At 35.5% G+C, this 25,662-nt stretch overlaps 1 protein-coding gene across 1 annotated transcript; it reads left to right on the top strand.

Annotated features, from left to right (window-relative positions):
- The first annotated feature begins 12 nt into the window (after positions 1–12).
- BRD9 (bromodomain containing 9) lies at positions 13–25,662 on the top strand. Its single transcript, XM_035568848.2, is given in 18 exon segments — positions 13–196; positions 1,254–1,474; positions 3,211–3,282; positions 3,284–3,344; positions 5,138–5,198; positions 6,134–6,278; positions 7,440–7,550; positions 8,334–8,509; positions 11,515–11,647; positions 13,781–13,856; positions 15,669–15,764; positions 16,598–16,730; positions 17,471–17,582; positions 19,229–19,267; positions 19,913–19,984; positions 21,295–21,397; positions 22,989–23,156; positions 24,749–25,662. Coding segments are annotated over 18 exon segments (1,953 nt in total). The 5' UTR covers positions 13–123; the 3' UTR covers positions 24,850–25,662.

Below are 25,662 nucleotides of genomic sequence, written 5' to 3'. Positions count from 1 at the left end.
CTCCGCCTCCTTCCCTTCGACCGGGATCTTCCTTCAGAGAAGGGGGGGCGGGACAGAATCCTTCCGCTTTGAGTGCTTCCGGCGGGGAGAAGGGAACTTGCGGTTGATGGGGTAGGCTCTACTATGGGAAAGAAGCACAAGAAACACAAGGCAGAGAAGGCGGAATGGCGCTCGGCCTCTGCCACCACGTACAGCGGTAAGAACTCGTGGGGGGTGAGGGGGAGCGGTCGGGAGCGGGGGACGCCCCCTTGTACCTGAGGACGTGTCTCTATCCCCGTGGCTGTCGGCAGGGTTCGGCATCCCTTCGTGGGCTGGGTCGCAGCGGAGCGCCTGAAGGGAGAAGCCTTTGTTTGCGTGGGTGAGCGTTACAGGGGTGAACCGCCGGCTGTGGAGAAACGGAAGTGCTGAGTGGAGCGTTTCCCTGAGAGCAGGGACCCCCCTCGGCAGGAGAGACAGGGTTGAAGCAGATGGCCTTCTCGCGTGAAGGCGGCTCGGGAGAGGAGCTGAGAACACAGAGCAGGCGCTGGGACGCTGGCGTGGAGTGTCATGGTGTGTTTGAGACCGGGTGTCTTCGTGGTTTGTACGGCTCTTATTGAGGGATTCCCATTAGTATATCAGTGTTTGAGTGATACGTGTTTTCACCTTGTTCTGACAAGCGTTTGTCATGCTGCACAACTCAGGGAACATTTTTAGATGTATTTAGAATTCTCATGTAACAATTGAGGTTTTACTTTGTGGGAGGACGTGTTGAAAGATTAGTCATTTAGCAGGTACAGGAAATGCTTCTAGCAAACAGTTCAAACGCTGACAGGAAAAAAATCCAGTGAAATAACTACTGTTACCGTTGGTTGTCAGGTGCTTTAAGCTTAGAAACAGTTTGTGTTTTGCAAGCACTGACAATTGGACTTATGGTAGGACGCAAGAACTATACTTGCATCTGTGATATTTTTATGGAGAGCCAAGGAGTTAGTTCCTTGTATTTTCTGGGTTTTTGGAAGTCATGATATTAAATGTGTCAACAGCAGCTGCTTAATGTGGATTTGCTAGCCTTCGCAATTGCATTTATCTCTGAACGTATTGCGTGCATTTTCAAACCATAGCAGATTCTTGTAAATAGCACTTCCAGAAGAAGCATCCCTAATAAGACTTTAATTGCCATCACTTTCTTTTCTTTTCTTTTTTCTTTTCTTTTCTTTTCTTTTCTTTTCTTTTCTTTTCTTTTCTTTTCTTTATTTTTTATTTTTTTAATTTAGATTACGTAGACAAGCCTTTGGAAAAACCTTTAAAACTGGTACTTAAAGTTGGAGGCAGTGAAGTGACTGAACTTTCTGGGTCAGGGCATGATTCTAGTTACTATGATGACAGATCAGATCATGAGCGAGAACGACATAAAGAGAAGAAGAAAAAAAAGAAAAAAAAGTCTGAGAAAGAAAAGGAAAAGCATCTTGATGATGAAGAAAGAAGAAAGAGAAAGGTAAGCTGTTACTTTTAGAATTCATACATACCTGAATTCAGACATGCACACTTATCAGATGTAAAATCTGGTTCGGTGTACAGAAACACTTTTCTTTCTTTTTTTTTTTTTTTTCAATTGGTATTGTAGGAAGGTCATTGTTTGGAAACTTCATCAATCAAAATCAAATCAAAAAATGTTCACACTTCAAAACTGTAGAAAACCCCTGTATGGGACTTAGTGCATTTCTTCCATTTAGAAGAGTGATACCTAAGTGATGACTTGTTGAATAATGTAAAAGCTTGTTTCTTTTAACTGCTCTTTCTCCTATCCATTTGTTTTGTCTCTAGGTAGAAATATTTCTGTTCTTAAGTCTGATGTTTCATATTTCACCCAGGTCAGAAACATGCTTTGCTACCCTTTGAAGAGGGTGTTTTTGTTCTTTCAAATAAATCCAGAATGAACTTCTGTCCCTAATACATTACAAGATATTGGATATTGAAACTTATATGTTTACTCAAAACAGGTTTTTAAAATGTGCTCTGTTGAGTACTGTAATACAGTAGTCTTAGCATCTCTTGTTTAGAATAACCTGCATTTGTGGCTTTGTGGCTTTGTTAGTAGAAATTGTGATCACCTTAGTTATGCCTAAGGACACGACTCATGTTGAGGAGTGAGGTTGAAATTGGCAAGAAGGCACTGACACTACAGTTTTGTTTTAATAATACTGATTTTGTGTACTAATCATACTTTGACCTCTCTGCTTTCTAAGTTCTATGCTGTCATTTTATTCTCATCTGACAGTTTTTCTGTACTCCTTTGTGTGTGTTTATGGCTAAAGTGTTATTTCAAATTGATTTGTTGGGCTCGGTTTACTTGAAGGTGGTGTATTTTGTAGGATTGTTCAGAAGCTCTTGAACACAGCACAGAGAGAGGAAAACTTTATTTGTAGAAACGTTTTCAAATGTTTCAGTTACGTATAGGTCTGGGAGTTGAAATGTACCAAAAGAACCACGTTTAATGCAAGGGCATTGTGCTTTTTCTTGGGTGTGTGTTTTTGGTGTGTGTGGTTTTTTTTGTTGTTGTTTGTTTGTTTGTTTTGTTTTGTTTCTCCAGAACTTCATTACTGGTGCATACAAAAGAAACTAATGGGTAGATCAGTAATAAAACTGTAGTCTAAACAAGGTTAATCAAAGTATGCTTTTCTGTGCAAACATGAGTAGTTACTGTAAGAATGACTCGAGCATATCTTTGCTTTGAAGCTCAGGAAGAGATCAGTAATTGCCACCCCTGTCAGAGCATTTCTTGTGGCACTTTTATACTGTTACTGAATTATTGCGTATTTTATTGATTCCTGTTTAATGCATCAAGCAACAAAACACACACAGATGAAAGCAGATCTACAGACTGTTCTTTACTGAATCAGAAATTAGCTTTGTTTACTCTCTGATGTGGGTATTAACATGCAATTTCACGTGTAAATAGCTTCAGAGTTTAACATTCTTTTTAGGAGCTAATGAGAGAACAGTAGTGCATTAAATACAAAGAGGAAAAAGGTAAACAGTATTACATAATCAGGAATAAAAATTGACAAGTGGCAGTTGAAGTGACGCTATTGTTTAAACAGTATTATTACATGTTACAGGTCAGATATACCTTGAATATTCCAAATAGAAAATTACTGTCTTTACCTTTTTGTGTGTAGAATAGCACATTCCAAGTATGTTCTAAGACCTGTTTTCTTCCTTCTGTACTAGGAAGAGAAAAAGAGGAAAAGGGAGAAAGAACAGTGTGACACTGAAGGAGAAACTGATGACTTTGATCCTGGAAAAAAAAGTGGAGGTTGAACCTCCTCCAGATCGTCCTGTCAGAGCATGCAGAAATCAGCAAGGTGAGCAGTGTGAAAACTTAAATCATCTTGAGTGCTTTAAAAACACCGACAACAAAGTAATCAAGCTTTTGCCAAGGTACCAGAATGTAAAATTTCCACGAGAATTTTCTGAACTCTAGAGACTTAGCAGAAACTTCTGAATGTTGAAAACACTGTCTGAAAAATCAATATTCCTCTTGTTGCTGCTGCATTTTAGTAGGTATGTTTTCATAGATTGAACATGCTGAAGACATCTAGTTCAGGCTCCTGTTACTAGGTAGAATAAAGTGTCATTGTGCCTGGTGTTCCGCAATTCCTCCTCCTTAGCATTTCCTTGGCGTTTACAGAGGAATGGTCATAATGTCTGAAATTAAGCTTTGCTCAGTTCAAGAGAAAAAGCTTGTAGACGGTTTAGCTGTTGCTATAGTCTTCTTTTATAATCTGTGTGGAGTTTTAAGCATCAGAGTATATTAATATAGTATGTAAGTATATAAATATTTAAGTATTTAAGTTTTGAGTATTACTTTTTTCATCAAAAGTATGGCAGATAAGTTGTGATAGGATGTCTCTAAGGACCGTAGTCCCTACAATTCCATACCAGTTTTATTTAAGTCTCATCACTAGCCAACATTTATATCAGTTGTGTATGGTAATCTCTGCAAGTTTAATCCCTTCAGGTTTTCAACACTTTTCAGTGGAAGCTTTTTCTCACACAGAATGTTCAGATATATCATGATCTTAGTACACATCTGCCTTGAATTGGAACTTAGTAGTAAATGTTGTGTCTAGGAATGTATTGTCTTATTTTCAAAACGCTGCCCGTTAACAGGTCAAGCCATTTGTTGAGGAATTTTTAATTATGGCTACTACAATTATGACTACTTATAATGACTTCTAATATTAAATTAGGAATTTGTCCATCAACTGTAAAGGTGCCCTGATAGGGGTTACTGACATTTTCTGATCAAAGCTTTATGTCTCTGGAGAGTCTCGAGTCCTGAAAAGCTGTCAGGCTAGAAACTGCCACCTATATTAACTAGGGTTCTGTTTTCATCTGCTTGGAAAAAGACAGGTGTGAAAGCATATAAATTGTCTTAGCTGTTTTGGTTAAGAAGGGAAATGTTTCTCCATTTTCATGATGAAGAGTTGGAGCTCTAATTCTAGATTTCAGGATGCTTCTTTAATTTTTCAAACTTCACATGAGAGCCAGTCTCTCTTAAGTATATACATGGACCAGGTAGCTAACATTTGTAGCGTTTATCGTTTAATCTGTACATTAGGTAATACCTTAATCTATACCTATCTTTCCGGGAAGTCTGCATCTGTGTGTCACTCGTCTTTTTGACTGAAAAGATTAGACTGAATCTCAGATGTGCTAATTGCATTGGTGTTATGGCAAAGGAACTATTAAAATTGCACTGGTAAAATATCAGAATGTGGATTTCCCAAGTGCACTACTTGAGCAGCAAAGGTTCTTTTTTCTTTTAAATAGATAACACCTTATGTTCACTTTATTAGTTTTAAGAAATTTTACTAATAGACTTAGCATTGCATCTAATTTAATATCTACTAGTTTTTAATTTATTATGTTTAAAACTGATTAAGTAATAAAGATGAATAAATCATTACTGTATGCTTATAAATAGATTATCTGATGTGCTTCTGCTGTCATTGAAATCCATGTCTCATTTATCTCTAAACCAGTACAAGTTGCACTTGTAGTTACAATTTTGTCTGTTTTTTGTTTTTGTTTTTTTTAATTATTGTATTCTCTGTTTCATTGCACTTATCCATGTTTCCATCTCAAACTGCAGCTGAAAATGAGAGCACACCAATCCAGCAATTACTAGAACACTTCCTTCGCCAGCTTCAAAGGTATTAAGCATATTGTATCTAGTTATATTGACGTTGCCTAGCACATACGTGTTACTTTAAAACTTATCCTGGTTTTCTGTTAGCGAATAATGCCTAAATGACTGTAGTAGCTGTAATATGTTTTTGGTAACTTGCAACTGCGTCAGACTTGTTAATTTTTAAAGATTAGTTGCTGAATATTGTTACCAACAATGCCTGGGGTTAAGCATGGTATGTTTTGGGTGTAGGGTATGTTGCAACTGAAGATTTAGTAAATATTGAAGACTGAATTTAGGGAATTAAAAAAAAAAGAAAACAGTTATTAATTGTAATAGCTTGAAGATTGAACTGTACTTAAGAAGTTGTGTTTTATTCTACGTCCTCTGACAGATGCCAAAGCAAATATATACCTGCTTGCTTGATAATCTTCTGATTTGGAGAAGCTTTTTCTTTTATTGTTTGTATGTGTTTTTTCTTATGTTAACCCTGTAGCTCATATTTTTGAAAAGAAAATTACAAAAATCTTTGATTTTTCTTTTCTTATTATATAGCAAGAAGCTGAATTTAGAACTAATGTAAAATAGTAAACACTGCAGTTATTTTTAGAGGATTTTACGAACAAGAAGATTGAATGAGGTGAAGCCTCTTCACTCAGTGAAGCCAAAAGACCCATTTGGAGTGTAACTAGAGATAGAGAAAGCATACAAGAAATAATTACATAATTCAAGAACTAGCTGAATCTCTTTCAGAAAGTCTACGCATGCATAATCAAAATTTTCTCCTGCATCAGGGAACTTTTCAAGTATTTTTCTCTTTTGGGAGAGTGTTTTCAGTCGTTTTTAAAAAGACTGCCCATTTATGCTGTTAATGTAGTATAGAAACAATGGCCATTTTGTTTGCTTATATAAATCTAAAAAGTTTGTGGTTTTGTTTTGTTTTGTTTTTTTTACTTTTAGGAAAGATCCTCATGGGTTTTTTGCTTTTCCAGTCACGGATGCCATTGCTCCTGGATATTCCATGATAATAAAGCACCCCATGGATTTTGGTACTATGAAGGAAAAAATTGCAGCAAATGAATACAAATCAGTCACTGAATTCAAGGTGAATTGATAGAGATTTAGTTATTTCAGAACACCTCACGAAGAAATCAAAGATTAATTTTAGAGGCCTTTCTTAAATTATTTTAGCATGCATATATTCAGAACTCAGTATATTCTTTGTATTAGAATGGGTTTGTTGTTTTATTTATCGCTGTGGAAGTTCTCTATTTCCCAGTTTCCTATTCTACCACAGTCTACTGCAAATTACCACGGAAACCAAGTACATACTCTGAAGTTATATAGAATTCATGCTTCTAGATATAAATATGAGTAAGAATATTACAAAGGATTAAGTTGTTTTAAGGAACCTGTAGCTGCTCTTTTTTTCTTATCTTTTTTTTTTTTTTTTTTAAATCTAGACTGGGTTAGATTGATTAAATGGTAATTTAAACATCTGCAAGAAAACTGGAGTTACTTAAGCATTTTGTGTGAGATACAATAGCAGCTGTGTATTTCCGTATAGTTTTCCATATAACTTCATTTGGAATGGTGTTTTGGCAGAACTTATGTGGCAAAGTTATTGGCAACTTGTCTTAGCTATTTTGGGTATTGGCATTGCTGTAATACTTTATTGCATGCATTGTTGTTTTACAGACAGTACAGTTTGATATTTTTTTTTTCATGATGTCAGCTCTTGGAAGGAAGGGAGTTTTATTTAACCAGTTCATGAAATTCCATCAGCTGCCTTCAGTGTTATTTTCTAGCGTGGTATTGATGTAACAGTAGCCTTGGCTGCGAGCATTGGCTTGTTTTTCTTTCTTTTTTTTTTTCCTTCCTTAGAAAAATCCAGCAAGGTGAGTAAAACATGGCTTAGATTTCCTATAAGTGATTTGACAAATAGTAGTTCTTCTACATTTTGTCCGTTTGATATGTATTTATTAGGAGGAAACGTTACATTTGACGTACAGGCAAAACTTGTTTATACACAAAGAAAAACAATTCCAGACAAATCTGAGCATTCTGAATAAGGGAAAAGAGAAAAAGGGCTCAAACCTTTACAATTTAGTCTTCCCTTTTGGCTTTCCATGAGTCTTCTGCTTTTGCTGCTAGAATGTTATTGTGGTTAATGTTTTTGACAGAGCTGCCTTGATGAAATGGTAACTGCCAGTCAGTTAACAAAGGAGTTTGAAATTTTAACAGGTTTTTGTTTTGCATTCTACAGGCAGATTTTAAACTTATGTGTGATAATGCAATGACGTACAACAGACCAGATACTGTTTACTACAAGCTAGCCAAGAAGATACTGCACACAGGCTTTAAGATGATGAGCAAAGTAAGAGACCTATTAAAAACAAAGCAGAAATACTTTGTTTCGGGGTTGTTGGTTTTTCAATCATTCTAAAAAAAAAAAAAAAAGGAACATAATTAATAGTCTTGTTATTTCATCCATCTGCCATTAATTATAGCAGTACCTATTTATGCTGCTATATTTAAAGGCTTGACGGCATTTGTATTATAAACACACCTTTATTTGTCAGCCTCATCTGCATCACTGAAGTCTGTAGGAGCTTATTCCACAGGCGTCAGTGGAAGTGCCTAAAATCTAAGTGCCTAAAATCCAACTATAAAACATTGCTTCTGGGTTCAACTTTGAAAATAAGATACTATTTAAGTTTTATTTCTGCCTTTCTTTTTAAAGATGGGTGGGTGTATGGGAGGTTTCAGGTATTTCACAGATCTGCATGTGCAAACCCACACATTTTTTTTATTCAAATGCAGATTTTAGTCTGTAAAATTGAATTATTTTTGTGAGCTCCTTTTTGTGTGTGCGTGTGTGTGAACGTGTTTGTGTTGCAGGTCTGTTATGGTAAGAGTTGTGTAAAATAGGCAGCTGTCTTTGCACATGCATGGGTTTTTGTTTGTTTCTCTCTTGATAGTTGGGCTGCAGAAATTCTGATGCCATGCTACCATGACCAAATCATGTTGCATCACCATTGGAAACGAGGCATTAAGAACAAAATAAGGCCATGGCCATTCCCATCCCATCCCATTATCATAGCATCTTGGCTGTGAGGGAAAGGTTAAGTCCCTGCTGCTCTGTCCTTTCTGATTCTAGGAACGGCTGTTAGCTTTGAAGCGCAGCATGTCGTTTATGCAGGACATGGATTTTTCTCAGCAGGCAGCTCTTTTGGGTGATGAAGACACATCAGTTGAGGAACCTGTCCCTGAAGTTGTTCCTGTACAAGTAGAGACTACCAAGAAATCTAAAAAGCAAAATAAAGAAGTTATTAGGTAAAGGTTTTAACGGGTGTGCTTACTGGTCTGTTGCAGTTTTTGTAATATCAGACAGCAGCAAAGAATTGAGAATAGACTCCTTGTGTCCTTTTTCCTTGTGGTCCGTAGGATAAATGAGCAATTTAATATATTTATTATTTCTTAGAGGTAGTTTAATAATCCAGTGTATTCCAACTTGAAACAAGCAACTCAAAGAATTACTGCATATTCTTTTGAACACTAGCTTACAGTTAATATGTATATATTAATATTTTATCCTTCTTTACATCTGCAGTAAATAAGTAGGGTTTTTAACATAGACACAAAATTTTCATGTTTTGTCATAACTTTGATTTTTTTACTTTGATCTTGTGGCTAATGTCAAACTTGATGGAAAATCACTGTGTTCATTTTAAAAAGAAAAAAAGTGTTGGTGTGTATCAAAATCTGAACAGTATCTTTGTGAGAGGGCAAAGTGGACCAGATCAGTAAATGATTTTTATTTAACTTTAGTTTTATCTGGCAGGATATAGGTGTACAGAAGATTATTTCTAAAGCAGATGATAACCTCTTCCCAGTGAAATGTTACTAAGCTTCTTTGTAAAATACTTTGGTAGTGTAAATAGCTGTCTTCTAGCAACAGGTACCCCCTTGTCACAAAATCATGTCTTTACTGCTAAAACCTAATTTTGGACAAATTGAATAGTTTTTTTTTTCTATTTTATGAGGAGATTGTACCAGAAACCCTGATTTAGAAGGAAATTACCTTGTTTAGTGAATGTCGTCTTACATAGATGTCCTAGGATAGATTGCAGAGCATTACATCAACTGGAATTTAGTTGACAAATTGTATAAAAATCAAACTGTAACAGAGCACTGCTAATTATGTATCAAATAATTTGATTATGGAGATATGTCCTGCAGTCTTCTTTCTTAAACATCCAGAGGAAAAAAGTAGTTTCTTACTTCAAGTTGATGCTCTCACGTTTTTGTTAAAAAGAAGTTCTAAACAGTCACGTGTTTAGTGTAACAAGAACATTTTTGTAATCCTATTTAATATCGGAGGGAAGAAAAGTATTTTGTGGCAATAGGAGACAGCAAATCTTTAAACCTTTAAAAATATTTTTAAACTGAGTAATTCTGGGGCTATTCTGATGTCAGCATACAGAAACACACCTGCTGCTGTATAACAGGCAATGATCAAAGTGTATTGTGTTTAATAGATTACATACAGGAATTAATTGAATGTAGCTTTCTGTATAATGGGACCTCATACAGATGTATTGATTGATTGATTGATTTATTTATTGGATACCATTATTTGGTTTGTATGATACCCAGAACAATAGGTTTCCTTTTCTGATTACTTCTTAAGTAAACTACCTTATAGAAGTACATTTGTACTTTGCCGCTTTTTGTGTGCTTGTCTTCAAGTAAAGAGAGCTAACAGAAAAGGAAATTGAGACTGCCAAGCAACATGGTACTGCTTTGTCTTTAAAATCAACCTTAATGTGCAATCACATAGTCAAGAATATGTGAAATATACGACTGTGAATTGTATCCTGCTTTCCAGTTTCTTTGGGATCAGTTTTGCTATAAATTTACTTTCCTGTTCTTTTCAGTGTTTATGTAATTTCAGTACTCAGAACTATTTCTTTGCTAATTAATTTGACCTTTAAACCAATTGTATTTTGGCACCAGTGTGATAAATATTCTTTTTGATGTACAATAAGAACTTTGGGTAGTGAATCAGACATGGTAGGAGATATTTTTGCCTTCACAATTCACAGTTAAAAGCAAAGAGCTGAAATCAATGTTTTCAAAAAGTGTTAGTTTAGACCTCTGTGCTGTAGTTTAGAAAGGGACTTGATTATCTTAATATCTAAGCATTTTTTGAAAATTTTGTCCAGTGTACCTGCCGAACATTCACTTAAAATTCTTGTCCGTTATGCATTCTGTAGAGTGATGGAAAGTATCTGTTTTCGAGGAGTTTGCTGCTGTATGCACCATTTCCTTAAGTTTCATTGGAACAAAAAGCTTTAACATATTTTTCTCGTGACCCTGCGATCTTTCCATTGTCTTTAATAGCAAAACTTTCTGTGTATTGGATCTGAATCTCTATACAGAAAGAAAAATCTTAGCTAAGCAAATAGAAGAAGGTAACCCGGGACAAGGAAATGGATCTTGGGTAGAGGTGCTCTACATTCACTTACCTAGTACCTAAGGCATTTGGCCCTTAGTGTGTAATCTCTACATAATACCCTAAAAGATTTTGATGTACAGAGATTTACTTATATATTTAATGAAGACTGCCATATCCTACTGGTACTTTCGCATTCCCTCTTGTAATACTGCCTTTCTCTATTGTTATATAATAGCGAGGATATTATGTCCTGTTCCATTTGAGGTGTGCTTATTTGTTACGTTTTATTGTTCTGGTGCTGTAACGAAAAGTGATCTACTAAAAGATAAACAGGAATGGTGTGACTGAGTATGAACACTGATTGCCAATATTAACAAACGTAGGAGTTAAAAGGAATCTCTATTTGACTGGGAGTAATGTCCTGTTCTTTCTGGGAACTACGTGACATAATCCTCATAATTGCAATCTGTTGGGGTTTTTTGTTTGTTTGTATATTTTCCCCACAGAATTGCAGATTGTCCATTCCCTCATCATGTAATTTCTTTTCTGCATCTTTCTGTTTGGAATTTGCTGTAATAGCATATTTGTCTATGTGGGAGACCAAGGATGCATATAACATTCACCTTGTAATGATGTAAAAAAATTAATCCCAATTTCTGTCTTGAAGTTCTTCCTTTATGTTCATCAAGGTACAGAAACAGTTAATAAGCTAGCTTCTGCTGAAAAACTTCAGTTTCGTATTATGATTATAATTCTACTGAAACGCGAAAGTAGACTCTCACTGGGAAAGGAGTGGGACTAATCTGTTTAGCAAGCTCAGAATTTTAGCCCTTTGTTTTATCTTTTAATTTCTACAACTACTACTCTTTTCTTTCTTTAGTTGCATATTTGAACCCGAGGGAAATGCGTGCAGCCTGACAGACAGCACTGCTGAAGAACACGTCCTGGCACTAGTGGAACATGCAGCAGATGAGGCTCGGGATAGGATCAATCGATATCTTCCCAACAGCAAGGTCTATTTCATGACCAATTTCACAATTCCGTGATGTGCCTAATTGCATTGTTGCATCTTGGAAAATAGGCTTTAGTGCTGCAGTGAGACTGTAGCATCTAGGAAGGGTAACGTATGCTGTGTGTGATTTGTCTATCACTTAGTTCCCATGGAAGCTCTTTTAGGGCATCCTAAATGGATCTCAAGTTGTATCATGCTTTGAACGTCTTTAAAAATTTACCTGCAGAAAACAGTGAACATTGGTCGGTCTTTGATCTGGTTTCCTTAATTGCAACCCTTAGTATTGAAAGTGATTAAAATAACATGGCACTCTCTTAATGCTGCAACAACAGAAGGAACAAACTTTGGCATAGGTTAAAGGTTTATTAAGATTCCTCCCTGATCCTAACAGAGTTAAGAAGTATTTAAGTATGAACTTACTGTTTTCAATGAGAAGTCTGGAACCTCTTTTAGTCTTGTACCTACCGGTAGTGGCTGTCAACTATCACACATTCTTGTGTGATTACAAAATACAGACATCCTTCAGTGACCAGGAGGAAATAGCAGTGGGTTGTCTGGGTGGGAATTTTGGATGGTGCTTACCACAAGCTTGATCATCTTGGACATGATGCTGATACCATTCAAAGTATTTGATTTTTTTATGCTGTTCCAGGAACTAATAGGAAAAGCTCAGTGATAGTACGTTGTCTTCAGCACGATCTGTTTATAGGCTATATTTTTCTTAGCTGTGTGATTTTGTTTGTTACTTCCTGCTAGGGTTTGGAGTGAATGCTGCAGGCATTCCCTACATGTCTGTATTGAGATATATATGTTACCCTGTTTCCGTTGCATCATGTGGAGTCTTATGAACCACCATTGTACTTTGGCCTGATTTCTCATTGTCACATACAGTAGTGACCACTGCGATCAAAAAAAAAAAAAAGGATTCAGGATGTTGCTAAATCCTGCGTTTTCAACCTGATCTTTTAACTACTGTTGTAGAAGAAAGATTTGCATTGAAGCATTAGTGATAGTAATGTGTTTTCCAACTTAAATGTATTTCTTGAACCATGGCTCTTGACTGTAGTCACTTTAGGCTCAGCTGGATTAGGAAGTGAAGCCTCATAGAACAGTGGGAGAAGGTTTAGCTTCTTTGGTATATTTCTGAAGCTAGGAAGAAGAATCACTAGGATTGAAGGCTATTTGGAAACCTCTAAAGTAAGAGTGGTTCTTCGTTAAAAAACAAACAAACAAACAAGAAACAACCCACCACCTTTACAGCAATGTCCATCTTCTGCTACTTGCTACCATTACTGAAAGTGCCTTTCATGAAGCAGTCACTTTTGAAGAGAGCAAGTCAGTGCTGTTTAAGGAAGGTATGCAGCTCTTTATATCTCGGCTGTTAATCAGCTGGACAGTGCACTGCAGACCCCAGTAGGCAACACTGACACATACTTGAAGTTCACCTGTTGTTAACTTTTGCTGTCACTTGAAGGTATTATTCTTGTTCATACCTCTTTCCAGCATTGATGCTTCTTTTTTCTTTAATGCCATCATTAGCTTTGGCATTGTGTATGGACAGAGTTTTCAACTTTTTAGAGGAAGCAAAAATAAAAATAAACAAAAAAAAAAGCAGAGGTATATTGTTAAACTTACTTGGAAATATTTAGGTAGAATATACATTTCTGTTTGTCTTTACTGAGAAGTTACAAAATTTTTTGCATGATTCACGTGTAGTCAGTTTCTGACATCAGCTTAGTTTGTTGCCTCAGTTGTGGCAACAAACAGACCTGTGATCTTTACAGGTCAGTGTGTTCTATCATCTTTCAGATAGATCTCTTTTTGTCTTCTTACCATCACGTTTGTGCTCTGATAGGTCTGTCACAGCACTTCTTCCTTTTTAAGAATTTGATAGTGTGTTCACGATAGTACTTCTAATTAGAGGAAGTTGTGGGTGAGATGCATAAAGAAGTATTTCAGTCTAGACTAGAAAATAAGAAGTAAAGTAGCTTGCAGATAGAAGTTAGAACACTAGTTGGGAAGATCTGAATACAGCTAAAAATGCTTTTTAAAATTTTCTGTGTAAGCAGGCATCTCCTTTGAGTTTGGGCTGTTTTGAATGATTACATCTATGTCTTTGTGGTTGTATTTACAGATCGGTTATCTAAAAAAAAGAGGAGATGGAACTTTATTATTTAGTGTAGTAAATTCATCTGATCCAGAAGCAGAAGGTAAATGGTGTAATCTTCTAAGCAAACCTTTCTATAATATTGAATGTTCTAGTAGATTTTGTAGTCTTAAATGTACATACAGATCCTGTGCAGTACAGATGAATTGTTTTTTTGTTTTGTTTTGTTGTTGGGTTTTGTTTTCCTTTTTAGTAAATTTGTACTCCCATAACAGTTTTCCCCAGCAGCTTATTTTGAAGGTACTAAATAGAAATGTTTCTCTTTACCTGTCAAGTTTTCAGATGCTCTGTTTTAATGGTGCTAACAGTGACATAAAATAATATCTCCTTATAAGCAATTACATATTGCTACAACTTTACAGAGAACTTGGATGACAAGCTTTTGCTCCAATTAGCTAGACTATTAAAATTTAATAGACAAAATGTGAATGAAATTGCTATAATGGTACACGAATGTGATATGCACAGATTCAAAAAAGGTAAAAGATGATTCAGTATATGCGTTTCTGTTCTAAATTATTGGTTTAATTTGTTTGAAGTTAACTAAGTTTTGCTTATTTTTTTTCTGTAGTTCCTTAATCTTTTCTATGCTTTTTGTTTGTGTTACTACCACAAATTATTTATATTATCTTACACTTTCCACTCTTTTTAGTTTTGAGCTCAGAATATAGAAGTCTTCAAAGTTTGTAACGAATGACATAGCATAGTCCTTATGCTGCCATATGTCATGTTGATTTTAGTACTCCTTTCTCTGTACATTTTGAGATTGGTATTGATTTACAGCTTACCTGTATCAGGAATGCATGAACCCTTTTGGGTAGTCGCATTTCTGTTGATTTTTTGATAAGGAGTTGCAAACCTGTATTTCTTTTACTGTCTGCATTCTTTTTCATTTGGGATTAAATTGTTCTGGAATGAAATTGAGCATTTTGGCTGCTATGATGCACGTATTTCTGAAGAAATGAAATAAAATGAATGGGATTAATACCTCTGAAATCATGCTACTGAAAATTTAGGTAGTGATGGTAATTTTTGGAGAGCAAATGTTCACTGTGTACTGTAAAGCACTGTACTGCTTCCTGATGTTTCTATGCTCCATGGTCTTTCTTGATTGTAGAGTTAATAGTAGTTACACTGGATTTACAGCTAATACTATAATCTGAATTTTTATTGTAGTTTATTTTTTTCTATCCTACTAAGGTTCTAGTGATAAATTTGCTTTCTGTTATTCAGTAACTGAGTATAATTACTGCTAGAGTTCATAACATAGTCAGTGAGATTTTAAAGTAACTGGAAATGTCCTAAATACAGATTAGTTGGCTTGGTTTTATTTGTTTATTTATCATGAAAACATATTCCAAATTATTTTAGCCATTTTAATTAAGCAGTTCTCAGAACCTTAGAAAAAAGAATATCGCTGTAGCCATAGTGGTAGTTACGTTAATAAGGTTTTTTTATATCATTTTAGTTTCCATAGGCAAACTACTGATTAGTAGTTGCTTTTAGTTTGTGTTGTTGTTATTGCTTTCATAAAATCTGAATGTTGGATGTTTATGAATCAGCTGGCAAAAGAACTTCAGATGATGCTGTATGCTTTGCAAGTAAAATAGCAGGATCTTTTGGCTTACTTAGTTAAGTAGGAGATAGAAACATATTTAGCATGTATTTGAAATTTAAATGGAGAACCTAAATTATTCTGTGTATGTTTAATAAAAACATAAATCTTAAGAGAGAATTTTGCTTTTACAGTAACTACAACTTTTTAAAATAGCAACAGCTAAATGTTCACCATAAGTAAGTTTTAAACACGAGATTTAAAAAAAAATCATCATCTTCTTTTTAATCAAATTGTTAGAGGAAGAGACTCACCCAGTGGATCTGAGTTCACTGTCAAGCAAATTATTACCTGGCTTCACTACACTGGGCTTTAAAGATGAACGAAGAAACAAAGGTAAATGCCAAAGAATGTTTTGACTTTGTGATGATTTATTTGAGCAATTTCTAGATAAAAGATAATTTCAGATCATACCCGTCATACCTGAGGGAAAAGTTCACTTAGTTATTTGTATAATATATAATTATTCCATTTGCGGCGGAATGCAGTTTTAATTGTAATGACTTTTTTTGCATATTTAAACGTAACTTAGTTAGGAGATTATTGATTAATGAAAGTACCATAGAAGCTTTTTAATTAAGGTACACCATTTTCTGTGGAGGAAAACATTTTTTCCTGAGCAACAGCATTTGGAGTTGAGAAAGAAACTTTTGGCCATTTGCTTTGTTGTATCATATGACAAGTATTTCACAAACAAGAGTGCTGATCAACTCAAACGTGCATTTTTTTTTTTCCAGCACTGACGTTTCTAATAGTTCCTAACACACTGTTTTGTAGCACTGTAGTGTCACAGAAACCATGCAAGTGTTGTTTTTTAAATTTCCTGGTTAAATCTTGACTGAAGAAAATGGCTGAAGAAAAACTTCGATTTTTTTTTTTTTAAGTGACTTTGCTCTTTTGAAGTGTAGGAATATAAAATTTGGGGTTGCTGGTATTAGGGGAAGGGGAGGGACTCAACTTATTTATTTTCTAGTGGTAATATGTACATTTGTTCATTTGGCTAAAATTATTTCTAGAGTTTCCTTTGGATATTGCAGTTGATTTCTGTTGGAGGAAAAAAACACTGCAGTACACATTTCTGTACATTTCAGGAAAAAGAAAATCTCCTTTTCAAGTAATCTCTTACACTTGCATTAATCATTTGTCATCTCCTATTTCTACCTGTCTAGTTACCTTTCTTACCAGTGCTAGTACAGCCCTTTCCATGCAAAACAACTCTGTTTTTCATGATTTGAAATCAGACGAAATGGAACTCCTATACACAGCATATGGTGATGAAACTGGGATACAGTGTGCCTTAAGGTAAACACTTCCTTATTAAGAGGTCTAACATTTCAGAGCAATTTTATGACTAAAAGCAATTTGGACTAAATGTCATCCGGGAGCCTCCAAATCCTCTTCCTTTTCTAGCTGTTATCCTTTTTTTTTTTTTTTTTTTTTTGGGGGGGGGGGTGATCTAGTATTTTTTACTTATTTTGTAATTTGCACATTTATTTTAAGACTGTTCCAGATCTTGTTATTATGGGTCTTTGACCACAGGATGTTATTGGTTGCTAGTTATTTGGCCATTTGCTTTATACCCAGGAGTAACTGGTTTTGGATATGTAAGTAATAGATTTGAATCAATTTTAAAAACAAATTACTTTTTTTTTTTTTCTCCAGGGAGTTTCAAAACAGTTAGAGCTCCCTGAAAAGGAAAATGCCACTTCTCATTACATTGTCAGCCTTGGAGGGAGAGAATTAATCCAAAGTTTGTTTTGTTTTCTTAGATTTTTTGTTGTTGTTGCTGTTTCTTGTTTAAAGGAAGGAAATAAGATATCTAACTTGTTTTTCATAACTACCAGCAAATTTTCTCTTGAAATATTATTGGTAGTGGGTTAAAAAAAAATCTTGAACACCTGAATTGCTTTTCTAAAGAAGCATGATTGAGTAAAGGAAGAAGGGAAATGTAGGTGTAATGCACCATAGCTTGAGAAAAACATACAAGTTACCTTTTATGAAAGTAAACATTTTCTGTAATGATGTATCTCCATTCCTACTAGCTTACAAGAATTTGTGAAGGACGCTGGAAATTACAGCAAGAAAATAGTAGATGATCTTCTGGACCAGATCACTAATGGAGATCATTCCAAAACTGTTTATCAGCTAAAGCAGGTGTGTCCTTGATGCACGGAAATGTCACAGGTTCATGAAAACAAGGACGGGCCTGTATCTGTTTTTTAATATTCTTTGAGTGGCATTGTTTTCCAGTGTCAATTTAAGCAGTGCAGGCTCAGATGTTCATACAACCACGTGGTGAACCAAATTGCTAACTGAATTAATCAGCAGAGAAGTAATCTTCCTCTACCTTTCCCTCAGCTAGATCAATTCTCCAGTGTGGTTCACCAGGTGACTGCAGAAGGGAACAAGCAGGACCAGCATAGTGGGGGGGGGGGAGACCAACAAACTGAGGCTGTGTGCAGCCTGTCACACAATGTCATGACTTAAGTTTCTGCTTCTGAGTTATAATGCAAAGGATGTTTTAAGGATTTATTTTTCTTTGTTTAAATGCAAAATGTATTCTTTCTGGAAGGGTTAATAATTTGAAGTGTTGGAGAAGGGATTAATACCACTGTACTGATACCTATTACCTAACAGTGCTAGCTTTTAAATCTGCATAATATGTCTGAAAGAAAAACTTTTAGCTTTTTTCCAAAAGCACTTTACCGTGAAGATCCATACTGAGACTGAAGAGGAAATTTCCTCAGATACGTGTATAATACCAGTGGAAATATTTGCATTTGGGAATGTTAATCTAAGACAAAATAAACTACAAGAAATTGCAGAACCTTGTTTCATCTTATTTTAACTCATAAAACCACTCTTAGTTTGAAATAAATGCCTGCTGGTTAAAATGACGACACTTTGATTCTAGAAGTAAAGAATGGAGAAGGGGAGGAGAGGTGGAACGTATTCAAACTTCCTGACATGGTGAAAAAAAAATTATGGTAAACCTTTGTAGCCTTAGAAAATAGGAGAGGGTGGTTAATTTTGGGGTAAAAGGAGAAAATGTAATGAAAAATATGGAACATCCATCAGCATTTTCTGGGTATTTTTCCAGTCTGTACTGGAAAAAAAAAGTTTGTATATGAAACCTCCCTAGCAGGAAAAAAATGTAAAGTATTAGTTCAAAAAAAGTCTTCTAAAATAATATTTTAAATATTCTTCTACATGTGGAAACGTGTGTATACAAAGTATGTAACTTAGCTTTAAAATAAAACACACGCCTTACCATTTTTGCTACCTTGTTGTATGAATATTGAAAGAATAAATTTTCTGTTAAGAAATTTCAAACAAGTGGTCAGTGGCTCTTCACGCTAAGAAATACTGTCCAGTTGTTTTATGAATATGAGGAGGTTTTGTGCAGTTAAATGTGGTTCATTAGCAACATGCCATGGTGTTTTATGCTTGAGTATTTTGTGCTGCTACATATGAGTAATAATGACTGTCTCTGAAAGCGCAATCTTAAGCGATCTGGAATCAGAAGTTACTGAAGTAATGACTAAAATGCTGCACTTGAATGTGAAGTTAACAGATAGAAGAAATAGCATAAGGGGACTCAAAGATTAGTTAAAATGCGTAATACTAAAAGATGTCAAAACAATAACAGTTATGTTGTAATTTCATTACACATACTTGAAATACTTGATACTTGATTCTAGCTTTATTTTGTGTGAGAAATTTGAATATGCTTGAAGTTGTACAAAAGAGAAGCTTTTGTCTTATGTTGAATAAAAGTAATTCTTGCTATTTCTCTCCAGAGACGAAACATCCCAATAAAACCACTGGATGAAGTTAAAGTAAGTTATACTGATGCTTGTTTTTTTTTTTTTTTAATTGAAAAAAATGTCTTCGTCTTTGAAGTAGAGAACATGATAGTGTCTGGGCTGTGAACATTCAAATTTATTTAATGTTCATCTATTCTGTGTAATATAACACTCCATTTATTTCACTCAGAGGGTGCCGAGGCACTGGAACAGGTTGCGCATGGAAGTTGTGGATGCCCCATCCCTGGAGGTATTCAAGAACAGGTTGGATGAGGCCCTGGGCAACCTGATCTAGTGGCTGGCATCCCTGCCTATGGCAGTGGGCTTGGAACTAGGTGATCTTTAAGGTCCCTTCCAATCCAAGCCATTCTATAATTCTATGATTTATGAACCTTTTTTGTATTGTGAGGAAAAAATGGTCTGTTAGAATCCTGGCTAGTTCTAAATTGTTCATGTGAATGTGTGTGGTCATCCATTAGAGAAGGGCTAGTCTTTATTTATTAATTTCTTTTAGAGGATCTGTCCAAACATCACAAACCAAGACAGCATTCTGTGTTGTTTTAGTATCTGATTGTGGTAAACCAGTCGATTACACAAGCTAGGAGTATTCTTAGGAAACATAAGCGTATAACCTGTGAAATGCTAAGATCTAAAGTGATTTGCGTTTTTTTTTTTTAGGTTCTACCAGTTCTCATAAAAGAAGAACACAAGTTGCGTAATACCTGCCCAGATTCTTCCAAACAGATTATGGTAAAATGGTTTGTAGAAAATGGGGAATACAGAGTACGTTCATTGTGCTTCAGTGGAAGAACGTGCATGCTCTGAGGTAGAGGTTTAAAATTTCAGTATCTAGAATAAGCTCAGTACTTAAAAAGGATTATCTGACACTGCTTACTTTAGTTAGTGTGTTAGTCCAATTTTTCTCTATTCTCTTGTTAATTAAACAAACACAGTACACGTAGCTAAATCCCAGTGTCAGAAAGATCACTTAGGAATCTGAAAGATAGTTGGTCTGCTGATGATGAATATTTGAGGTTCAACCTGCCATAAAACTGGAAAAAAAAAGCAGTATTTACCAGCTTTGCCCAATCCATTGAAAATGTAAGTTGGGAAGTAGGGGAAAATAATGCATATCCTAGGCTTTAACAGCTACTAATCAATAAATAGTTCTTTAAGTCGTACTAATTTTATCTTGCAAATTACTTGTGACAACATAAGATATGCACTGTGTTCCATGGCAATTCACATTTAAATGATATGGATTACATTATACGGACTAGTGAAACTTAAGTTTTATGGAAGGGTTTTTGTTTATCTAGAAGATGACTGGTTAGGTTAATTCATAAAACTGCTATGTTATCTTTTCTAGAAATACAAAAAAGAAATACCAGGTCGTATATATACCTGCATGTCCTATTCCTCCTGCTGGACCGGGCAACCTCAAAGAATTCTGATGAAATGTATTTTGAAGCTTAATGAGTTTCTTACTTTGATCTCTTGCTTTTTGCCATGTAATAGCAAATACAAGTATTGCAGTTGAAACAAAATGCAGGCTCTGTTTCATTATCCAAAAGCAGAGAGTGTCCTGCTCCAGCTGATACTGTCTAGAATAGGGAGGCATACCTTACAGATTTTATTAGTTAATAAAATTTTCAGTACATCCAGTGTTGCATTGAGGGAAAAGGGGTTCTGGGAGTTGTTTGTGAGGGAGTGGTTCCCCCAGTGTTCTTTTGTGGAGCAGGGATGAATTTGGCAAGAAATTCAGTTTGAGATGATCTGATAATATTAGTTTCAACAGTCCTTGATGTTGAGATGTAAGATATTTCGACTGCCTTGGAGGTTTCTTTCTGGACCTTTTGCCATTCATGTGACAGGGCCTGTCCTGGTGGTACATTTGGCTTGTGACATGAAAGTTTGCCAAGATGGTTATAGAAGTTCCAGTTTCAAGTGTTGATGGTGCACACTTCTGGGAGTGTGGATTAATCTTAAACTCTTAGTTGTTATGAAACTTATCATTACTGTTAGCCTTTTTTTATGTTGTTTTTTTTTTTTTTAATTAGGTTGGAGAATCTGCTGGAGATGGTAACACTTCTGACTTGGACTTTCTCTCTATGAAACCATACTCAGATGTATCTCTTGATATTTCCATGTTAAGTTCATTAGGTAGGTAATTAAATATAAGCCATCTGTTATGGTTTAGTTGTACCATTTAGGCAAAATAACAGCTGGATTTGCTAAGAAGAAAAAGTGCTCTAAAAGTAGTAATAAATCTACAGTTAACGTAGCTAAAAGTCTAGGGCTGGTACAACATAAATGAAACCTTAGTCTGTTTTTCCTTTGAGACATTCATGTGCTAGCAAAGGTAACTTTTCTTGTACCACTGAAGAAAACAAAGTATTTGTACCTCCACATTTTGGTAGCTTTACCTGTGTTTTATGTGTGCATAGTAACCTAAGTATTAGGAATTAATGTGGAGCTTTGGCTCAGAAAGGTTATTGCTTCAGATGCTGTCTTTTGAAATAACTTCAGAAGTAGGTAAGTAAATATACAAAGCTCAAAGATATCACCACTTGGAACGTCCCAAAACAAACAAACCAACCAAAAAAAAAAAAAAAAAAAAACTCCAGGTATTGGAAAGATTTTAAAGTAAGACTGTATAAAGTATTGGGATATGGTATATTGGGACTGTATAAAGTATTGGGATATGGTGTCAAATCCACATACGGTATAGGCATCCTACTTTAAATGCTACTACATATAATGTTCCCATTTCTGCAGGCTACTGAGGTGGCCAAATGTCTTCAAGAATGGAATCAGAAATAACTTTTGCAGTGCATGAAAGATGTTAAACTACCTATTACAAATCATAAGAAAGGTGATTGAAAGATAAAGAAAAATGCTACAGATTTCTCCCATATACGCAGTAGTATCTGAAAAGCAATTGTAAGCTCGGATTATGTTGTCACACACTAATACTACTGCAGTTCAGAAACACAAATAAATACCTGTTTTATAGGTAATGTTTAGGGGTGTCCGTTTTGCTGTGAATCTCCTGCTCCATTGAAAGCTGCTGCTTTAGTCTTTCATTAAATGATTAAACTTCTTGAGTACGTAGTTTCTGGAGAGAGATTATGATATATTCTATTTCACGTAATTCTTGCAATGTTAGGCAAGGTCTGTGTTGAAGACAGTCCAAAGAGAAGAAAGAGTTTATTTTTTAAGTCTTCATATGAACAGCGTGTTTTCTTCATCATAGTAGTCTTTGGCTTCCTGTAAAATGAATGCAACTGGAGAAGATACCCTTCTTAAAACTTTCTGTGATGGGGATTTCTTCACCTCCTTGAATCACGTTCTATGTTAACCATATTTTAGGTTAAATATTTAAGTTATCCTACTGGTTTCCCTTCCTTTGGAGCAAACTAGATCTATTATTTCCTGTCTGGAGTTTAACAGATCACAAAGACAAATTTAACTGTTATAGCTGTTTAAATACTAGGAATCACTTCAATTTCCCATGGTTCTTTCCTTCATCCTCCAATATCTCCAAATGCATTTCAACATGTGTGTCTTGAAACTGAAAACTGTAGCTGATGCCTTTTAGAAGTACAGAGGAAAATGCAATATTCAGATATTTGTGTAATAGAAAACACTTGCATTAATTTACTTTAGAATTTATTTACAATGACTTAGTAATTCATGAGTCAGTCCACGTATGCTAATTACAGGTTTTTGGTTGGTAACTGATGGCCCTTAGGGAAAGTGAAGAAGGAACTTGACCATGATGATAACCATTTACACCTGGATGAAACAACTAAGCTGCTGCAGGACCTCCATGAGGCTCAAGCTGACAGAGTGGGATCTCGGCCTTCATCCAATTTGAGTTCTCTCTCCAATACCTCTGAAAGAGACCAGCATCATCTTGGTAAATTAACTGTGTCATAGAAGTTACAGTATTTCTATTATAATTTAAACTAGTTAAAATTTGCCTTTTAATTTACATAGGTCTTTAGCATGAAACTACTCTGATAAAATAAAGCATGCAGACTGCAGGGTAACTTTTTTTTTTTAATACACATGGCAAAGGCAACTGGGAAGACAGTTTTGGTCTGTAGAATTAAGCACATTAGTTGTAGTTACTTATTTTAGACTTATATTAAGCACGATGGAAATAATTATGAAGTGTGGTGGCTTAACCTTGGCTGGTTGCCGACTACCTACCAAACCCGTCTCTCATTCTCCTTCCTTAGCACGATGAGGAGAAAACTATGATGAAAGAAACACATTGGTCAAGATAAGGACAGGGAGATCACTCAGTAATTACCATAACAGGCAAAACAGTTGACTTTGGGAAGGGTAATTTAATTTATTGCCAATTAATAAAAGAGTAGGATAGTGAGAAATAAAACGAAACCTCCCTTCCCCTCTTCTTCCAGGGTCAGCTTCACCATCAGTTTTTCCTCATCCCTGCAGAGTGGCATAGGGGGATGGGGAATGGGGGTTGTGGTCAGTCCATGTCTCTGATTCTCCTTTCTCCTCAACTCTCTTTCCCTTCTTCAGTGTAGAGTCCCTCCCATCAGATACAGTCTTTCAGAAACTGCTCCGACATGGGTCCCTCTCATGGGCTGCGGTTCTTCAAGAACTACTCAAGTGTGGGTCCTTTCCAGGGATCCCCCATGGGCTGCAGTTCCATGCTGGAGCAGGTTTTCTGGCAGGGCTGCAGTTCCTGACAGGAGGCTGCTCTTGCATGGGCTCTTCACAGATTGCAACTTCCTTCAGGGCATCCTGCTGCATTGTTGGGTCCTCCATGGCCTGCAGAGGGTCTGGTTCACTATGATCATCTCCTTAGGCTGCAGGGGAATCTCTGCTCCAATGCCTGGAGCACCTCCTCCCTCTGCTTCTTCACAGACCTTGGTGTCTGAATAGTTTTTTCACATTTTTCTCACTCCTTTCTCCTACAGCTGTTGCACTGCTTTTTTTGCACAGCTACCAAAACCTAGCCACATAAACACAGTATATGAAACTGATTGGCAGATGACAATATGCCCTTGCATTTTATGCTTTTAGGAAATACTAACAAATATGTTATATAGTTATGTGTATTATACAATATAAATTTATATAACTGTGGCATACCTATACGCAACAAGTCACAGGTAGGATTTTGCAATAGCCTTCCATTGTCAACTGAATAATTTAACGATAAGACAAGATGATAGGGTAACACACAACAATTTGGTGTCACTTTTAAGAAAGTATGCGATGTTATTTGGATATACTAAGTTACATCTTGTGTAATTCTTCAACTCAAAGTAATAATAATTGCTTTTCAAAAAGAATCTCAATTACTAAAGAATCTTGCGGTTTCTTTTTAAAATCTCCGTTTAAATATCATTTAAATGTCTGTGTTGCTTTAAAAGACTGAAGGCAACATACTAAATAACCATGCTATTTGTTTATATCATTTTTCTGTACTTCTAAAGGTTTAGATTTTTTTTTTTTTCCCATTTGCTTCAGGAAGTCCTTCTCATCTGAGTGTTGGAGAACAGCAAGACATGGTTCACGATCCTTACGAATTTCTTCAGTCTCCAGAAACCTCAAATGCTACTACTAACTAATCTGTTGTATGTTATATATATATATACATACATATATGTATGTGTGTGTGTGTGTGTATATATATATATTGTTTTTTAATTGTATTATGTTATCATAAAGTTTTTGTACATGGCAGAAACCTCAATTTTGTCCTCTTTCATGTGAGGATCCCTGTATAAAGTTGCCATATATGCTGAATCTTGGTTGAAAAATATTAAGTAATGTGTTACGGAATTTGCGTTTTATAGAAACTAAACAGCGATCGTTGTTCTAGCATCATGACAACAATCACGAAATGTTTCCCATTGAATCATGTACCAGTCTCTGTTCAGGTCTTAACTTGAACATCCTCAAAGAGGAATATTTTATTTCAGCAGTGACAGAGCTGAATGAATTGTGATAATTATTAATGTTTCCCATTTTCTAACCATAATAATCTGTGGAAGTGGTTTCTGTTTCCCCATATTTGTAAATTCTTGTTTCATGTTTCATTACCCTAGAGAATACTTGATATGAGAGTAACAATACTTGTAGTTGCGTGAAAATGCTCACTACATTCATTCTACCCTGGATCTAAAAAAGGTGGATGCTTTTGTGATCCCTTGTGTCTTAAAAATGAAGAAAATATAATACTCATATTTTAATTCAATATTTGCTTGGATGAAAAAAAATACTGGATAAGAAGTGCTTTTTCAGTAGTTCTAAAGTAAAACCTTTAGAATTCAGTACTGATGTATTGGGGGGGTTGTACCACTGGTATCTGCAAGCTGGACAAATGCTACAGACTTGCAATAGTTTGTAAATATTAATACAAAAACACGTTTTGTTTGCAA

The sequence above is a fragment of the Cygnus atratus genome, chromosome 2 (assembly GCF_013377495.2).
Source record: "Cygnus atratus isolate AKBS03 ecotype Queensland, Australia chromosome 2, CAtr_DNAZoo_HiC_assembly, whole genome shotgun sequence".
Taxonomy (NCBI): domain Eukaryota; kingdom Metazoa; phylum Chordata; class Aves; order Anseriformes; family Anatidae; genus Cygnus; species Cygnus atratus.
The sequence above is the reverse complement of the archived record's forward strand: the minus strand, read 5'-3'. Positions and strand labels throughout refer to the sequence as shown.